The 7,300-nt window shown below is 32.6% G+C and overlaps 1 protein-coding gene across 1 annotated transcript; it reads left to right on the top strand.

The window, feature by feature from the left end:
* Positions 1 to 5,048: 5,048 nt before the first annotated feature.
* LOC121126335 (uncharacterized) lies at positions 5,049 to 6,093 on the top strand. The gene is made up of 2 exons (XM_040721664.2): positions 5,049 to 5,339; positions 5,400 to 6,093. The coding sequence occupies exons 1-2, from the start codon at positions 5,081 to 5,083 to the stop codon at positions 5,942 to 5,944; spliced, it is 804 nt and encodes a 267-aa protein (XP_040577598.2). The 5' UTR covers positions 5,049 to 5,080; the 3' UTR covers positions 5,945 to 6,093.
* The last annotated feature ends 1,207 nt before the right edge of the window (positions 6,094 to 7,300 follow it).

The raw sequence follows: 7,300 nt of genomic DNA, 5'->3' as shown, positions 1-7,300 counted from the left end.
ATTTTTCTCAGCTCCTTGACTTAGTCAGGAAAACAAATAATAAATATTCTGATATTAAGAAGTTGAATAGAACAGTTGTGTGTTCTATTATTATATAAATGTTAAAATCCGGAGAAAATAAAATAACTTTGTTAAATTTTTGGCTGTTAGGCAAAATACAATTCGTAAAATGTACCAAAGTTAATAGCCATAAGCAATGATGAAAATCCAGTCTAGAATGGGCATGTTACAAAAAGAAACCCAAAAGAACATGGTCACCCTGACAATTAGAAGAATGTTTTGGAGGAGAGAAAGAATTAGATCAGCTACAATCCGCTGTAAAAAGAGAGGAAGGGAAAAAGTATAAAAATAAGGACATCGGATGGAATAACTCGGATTTCAATCCCCAATTCCAACGAGGACTTACAATTATAATTCCACAACAAGTTGTCAGGGCTACGCTCCCGTTTTTTATGGGCACACACGAATGCTCAATCAGGTTTTGAATATAATTGAATCTATTGAGGAAAGGATGTTCATTAGTCAGGAATTAAATAACATTGACAACTGCTAAGGAAAAGAAAATTCTCCTTTTATATTACCAATTACAAATTAAGAGGCTATCTAAAAAACACACCGGATTTAAATCATTAGCTATAAGCAGTTAAATTTAAATTAAATTTGTTGCAAAAAAATATTTAAAATTCAATTTTAAATATTAAATATTTGCAATAAAATGTCAGACATTCATAGATTTCCTCCAAAAACTAAAACTTTTGAAAAAAAAATTCAAAAAATCACCGCTGTTCACATTCAATTAAGTTTTTTGAAATTTTTTTAAATCAGTAGCTGTAAAAAAAATTAAAGTTTTTTGGAAACAAATTCCAAATATTAATTATTTTTTTTAAATTTTAATTTTTTTTTCAAATTTTCGGAGAAAAACTTAAACATCTTGGAATTTTTTTGAACAATGAAACTATATTCCAAATATGAAAGTGAAAAAAATCCTTACTTTTGGGGCAACTACAGCCTCTCCGGCCAAACCCCTGCAAACGCCCCAGCAATGTGACTTACTCCTGCTTCAATACCCTGTGTGATTTTCGTCCAGAATCGTACTACAGTCTGTATTAAAAGAACAATTTGAATCATTTTTCAGTTCTTTTACTCTTGGAGATGACCACAATTGATATTGAGAATGTACAAATCTGGATTTATGCTAGTTTAAATTTTAGTCGTCACAAAAACCGGGACCTTCTCAGATAAGAATTACGGAATTGCCTTGGAGGCATGTTCAGGCCAAACCTCTCGTATATTGAGGGTAGCAAGACGTCCTTCTGGATCTTAATGTGCTCAGCTACGTTGATCTTAAGATCAACCTCGATGAAATATGATAGTATGATGAAAACAATCGCTGATCGCAGATCCCAAATCCTTCACTCCGGCCGGGTTCTTGTACTTAAGAAATGATGGAACTTCAGTCGGATCACAGGGTATGACTCTTGCATTTTGCCGATTAATTTCTGCGTCCACCACTAACTGTCTATTATACCCGTGCGCAATGACTTTTTAAGCCCTCATGTGCTCCAAATATTTTAAAAGCTTCAGTTGTGTTGATCTTGACATTTATTCCATACTTATAAATGATTTTGATATGGTATGTATGTACATAGTGAATCCACCCGCGGCCAGGATTGGCTATGTAATTCAACACACAATTTTAACAAAAGTCAGCTTTTTCATTCCGTAGTAATTAAGTATCTGTAGCACTTTCATCGTCAAACATATTTTTCTTAATATATATTAAAGGTTCGAAATTATTTTCTCAAAAAAAAATAATATTTTGAATTACTTTTTGTTGTTTATTTAAAATTTTTTGACCAAATATTTTGCCAAATTTTTGGGATACTTTTTGACTTGTTTTATTTATAATTTTTTTATAGTACTTTGCCATAAACTATTTTACCTAATGACATTTTGCCCTGGGGCACTTCACCATACCAGCATTTTAGCTCGAAGATATCTCGCCTTAATATTTTAGAAATTAATATTTATAAGTTTCCATTGTAACTTTTCGTACAAATTGATGTTACTATTGAATTTTTTAATCAAAATATGCAATATTTGTTACTATAAAATGCATTAAACAGTTATTTTCTATTGAAATAATGATGGGTTTATTCCCATAAATTATAAATATGAATTTGCAAAAGTACGAGGGGTCCCTTCTAATCATCAAAATTTTATAAATATATACACATATTTAAATAATATACATATTACCTATGGGTGGGTGGACATTAAACCCGTGAAACCTTCACTTTACGCGGGTCTGGCAGGTTTGTGAATTTTCAACAAGAAATTACAACAATCAGCTGTGACAAGAGAAGAACGAAAAAAAGGATATAAACAAGCTCAAGGTATAGAATAACAACGATCTGGATCCCCAATTTTACTCTGAGTCCAACAAGGACTTACAATTGATACTCCGTAACAAATCCTCAGGATTACGCTCTATCTTTAGTGAGCTTATACGAACATTCAATCAGGTTTTGAATATAATTGAATCTATTTAGGAAAGGATGTTCACTTCTCAGGAATTAAATACTAATGACAGCTGATAAGGAGTAGAAAATTCATTCTGTATACTGCCAATTAGAAAGTAACGGACTAGCAAAGGAACACCGGATTTATTTGTATTATCACAAACATGGAAGAAGATACTATTAATATTGAAGAGGGCCTGGCTTTTAGTGGTTGGTACAAGTGTAACCACGAATACTTTTGTTCATTAATGATGGAGAGTAAGGCTGAAGAGTTCTTAGTGTAACTCCGTATTGGACTCAGAGTAGAATTGAGGATCTACATCGGAATAATTCCAGCCTATATCATTGCTAAATAGGGAGTGGGGATTGTATTTCTTTTCTTCATTCCATAGATGCTTGCAGCTGATCTTCCCAAAAATATATTTCAAAGTGTCAGAGAGGCCACACAACTAACACATCAATGTATTTACATGAAAAACTTGCTCTGAATGAATATTTGTATTTTGTCAAAAAATTGCAAAATCGAAATTCACGAAGCAAATTGCACAAAACTATTTTTCAATAACTTTGCATAAAACAAAAAACAATCAGTTATTACCATTATCAAGAGGAATACAAATCTACCTTGTTTTTTTTTGTATTTGAAAAAAAAATTTCAAAATTAAATTGAATTTCATGAATATTAAAGTTTATTCGAAAAAAGCAAACATTTCTCAATTTAGGGAGCGGGGCTACAGTCCCTCTAGCCAGCCCCTTTCGGACGCCCCTGAAATACAAGGTTTAATTAAAAACAAGAAAGGCATGTTTTATGAATAAGTACTTGAATTGTGTCCTGCTTGAAATAATTACAACAAGTCATTTATTATTCCATTATTTAAATAAGGTTGTGTTTTTTTTTTTGTTGTTGTTGAAACCAGGTTTTGTATTTTAATTTCCATTGAGATCAACATATCTTGTATTTATGACACATTAAATAAAGTTGCAAAACACACACAAAATTAAGGTGAATAAAACAACCCTTTCAGTTTACTTTTTGGTGTGGAAATGAAAAGAACTTTTTGGACTCTGATCCTTGCGTTATACTCCTTATTATGTGGGATTCAAGAGACACACGGAAATTATTCAAGTAGATTGGATTTACTTGGAGATTTCTGTTCAAAAAATGGTTTTAGTTCTGTACTTCTCTATATCGAAGAAAAAGTGGGAAATTCGGATATTAGACGTATCGGTAAGAGACAAGAGGAGTGGGGCATCATCAGTGGGTGGTGTCCCCAGGGGATGGGCTGGAGGGACTGTAGTCCCCCTCCAAATTAAGGAATATTTCTTTTACTAATTTTTTTTTTTTATTTACACTATAAAGTTTGATTTTTGAAATTTTTTTCAATAGCTGTAGATTTTTGAAACTTTTTGCCATAAATTCAACATTTTAAATTTCATTAAAAAAAATAAACACTTAATTTTTCTTATGAAATTTTTTTCTACAAAACTAATTTTACAATATTTTGTAAATAGCTATGTATTTTTTGAATTTTTTTTAACAAAATTTAATATTTTAAATTAATTTTTTTCCAAAAAAAAATTATTTTTTTGTCATTAACAATGGATTCTAGAATTTTTTTTATTTATTTATTTTTCTTTCAACCCCCCCTTTTATATATAATATATTAGTTTTTAAATTATAATAGCTTTCAAACTTAATTTAAAGAAGGTTTTGATCAATTACAATGTATCATTATTCTGAATTTTATAATAAATGAAGCTCCAATAAATTGATTTTACCCAGTCCCAAATATTATCTCCTCATTGTTCTAGGCAAATCATTGAATAAAAGTAATGTTCGAGTACGTATCCTTACGAGCAAGGACTCCATCCAAGGAGTCTATCCTCTACAAAAAGTTCTCTATATACATAAAAGTGATTATGCCAATCTGAATGATCTCCTGAGCATTTTTCCTATTGATAAAGTACTGGTATATTCTCTTCATGGGGTCCTTCCAGCATCATATGATAATATTACAGCCACTTCCCTCTTTTACACATATTCACCATCTGGAAATGGTCACAAAATAGCAAAACTAAGAGCCCGAAACTTTATCATCGTGAATCCCCTTTTAATAGGATCAGATGGAAGATTTTTGGAGAAGCCTTTGGATCTAGGTGGCATCCAAATCCGTTCTGTGACGCTAAATTGGGCCCCTTATCTTATTATGAAGTGTAGGAATGGAAGTAAGGAGAACTGTGAGGCACGGGGCTATATTCATGACCTTATATCAGTCTATGAAAGGGAGATGAACTTTACAACTAATTATATAGAAGAGAAAAATAAATTTTGGGGTTCAGCCATGTTTCCTAATCAAACCTATGGGGGAACACTGGGTGCCCTGTCTGATGGAACGTCGGATATCCAAACATGTGCTTGGGTTCAAACCTATGAGAGAAATAAAAACTTTGATTTTTTTGAGGTTTGTGTGGGAACATAAGTGAAATGATGAACTATCTCAAAAATTTTCTCCGTTCTTCTTCAGATAGGATTAGGATACTTATCAGGAGTTTTATTCATGAAAAACAAGAATGCGGATTATGAGTTTTTTTCCCGACCTTTTTCAAACTCCTGTTGGGTAGTAATATCCTCTATTGTGGGGTTTTCCATTCTCTTTGCTATTGGCCTCTCCATTAGAGTTGAGGATTCTATGGAAACCTATTGTTTCAGAACCCTTGTGACGTCACTCGCTTACTTTTTCGTCCTTCTCAATGCATATTACGGAGGAGCCATGACCATGTTCTTTACGACAGAAGTGACAGTTCCATTTGAAACAAGTGAGACATGTTTAATTGATATTAGTTTTAGCGTTATGTTACATTTTTAATTGTTTGTAGTGGCGGACGTGATGAGAAATCCAGACTGGAGTGTGATATTTACAGATGGTGAGGGTATATCATTGAGGAGTCGCCTCCCCAAAGGAAATAAGGGCGTTGATGAGTATTGGGCCAAAGTAGAAAAGGATTCCTCTCCCTTTACTGTTCCATCAATTATGGACGGACTCAAGAAGGCAAAGATGGAAAGGGTTGTGTACCACAAAGACTTAAACACGATTTTTTATCAAATATCCACTTCCCACAAATACAGGAGGGACTTTGGAGATTTGTCCGTCATTGACAATAAGATGGCTCGCTACTATTGCATTCTACCTTTGCACTCTCCTCTCACCTCATCGTTCTCACTCATGAACATTGGGATCATGGAAAATGGTATACGACATCAGGCGGTTCTCACATGGTTTAAACCCTATTCAATAGGAGATAAAGGAGTTGATTTAATGTATCTCTCTATAGGGCAAATGAGCTCTTTATTCCTCATTTTAGTTGGGGCTGCTTTTCTGTCTCTGTTAACTCTAGGGATTGAATTTTTTTTCTGCAAATAGAAACATTATAACGGATAAAATTTACAGATACCGAACACATTCTTAAAATAACACAATTATACAAAGAGAAAATATATCTAAGTAGGAAATACAAGATAATTAAGTATGACAGTTTTTTATATTATCTTTAAATAAACTGATGGAGAGATTGTGTTGAGTTTCATTTGAAATATGTTTAGAATAATATTATTAAATAAATGCGTGTTTTAATACTTTCTTTCTTGATAAACTGCAGTAATGAAAAATAGGCATGTTAAAAAAAAAAAAAACATGGTATCCCTGACAATTTTTAGGATGTTTTGGAGGAGATCTGCCATAATCAGCTGTTATAAGAGAGGAAGGAGAAAAGGATGTCAACAAATACCTTGGAAAAAAATACTCGGATGTTGACCATCAATTCTACAAATCCTACAATGTTACTCATAGCTAAGGATGGTATTTTTGGAGAGCACGAGTGGAAGACGATACTTAAGGTACTGTTGTGTTAAGACCCTTGTTAATATCAACTGTCCGTTATATGATTTCAGGGAGAAAATTAATATCAATAAAGAATAACATTCAGGTATACTAATGAAAATTATAAAGTACAATATACTCATTCGACTTAGAATGCCTCATTGATTTAACATTCGTAAAATTGATGATATTCAAACAGCTTATAAAGTTAGTACGACAAGTATTGAGTATACTAATTAATCTTATGATCTGATATGTATATATTAGATAATCAGTAGTTAAATATGTACTATTAACAAATAAATCAGTTGGATCATTCATTAAAATAATTCAATTTATTAGCTTATTCAACAACATTCTGTATCAAAATATTGTAAAAGTTTTCATATATCTGATTGAATCCTCATTCAACAATATAAAACACATTTTTAGATAATGTTCATTTAATTAATTAAAAGATGATACAAATCCTTGAACCCGATTTCCGTTTTCATGTATTAATAACCTAAAAATCGTACATTTAAAAGAGTACCAGTAAACCAGGCGTAAAAAAGGTTTGTTCTCGTTGGATCCCGCACAATTTGACAATCGCTCACAAGAAGTCTCTAGTCGATTGGTGCAAAGAAATGTTGAAAAATACTCTCGCGGTGCTTCAAAAGAAGTTTAAAAGATCGTTACAGGTGACGAATCATAGAGCTATGCGTATGAGCCCGAAACAAAACGGCAATAGACCGTGTGGGTCTTTGAAGACGAGCAAAATCCAACGATAGTTGTGCGAGGGGGAAGTACTTCGAAACAAATGTTAGCCTGTTTCTTCGGCACAACTGGGCATGTGACGACATGTTCCACTTGAGCATCGTTGGACAGTCAATCCTGAGGGGTACATCACAATTTGTTTGC

This window comes from Lepeophtheirus salmonis, chromosome 11, assembly GCF_016086655.4.
Source record: "Lepeophtheirus salmonis chromosome 11, UVic_Lsal_1.4, whole genome shotgun sequence".
Lineage (NCBI taxonomy): Eukaryota > Metazoa > Arthropoda > Copepoda > Siphonostomatoida > Caligidae > Lepeophtheirus > Lepeophtheirus salmonis.
This window is presented reverse-complemented; position numbering and strand designations above follow the sequence as displayed.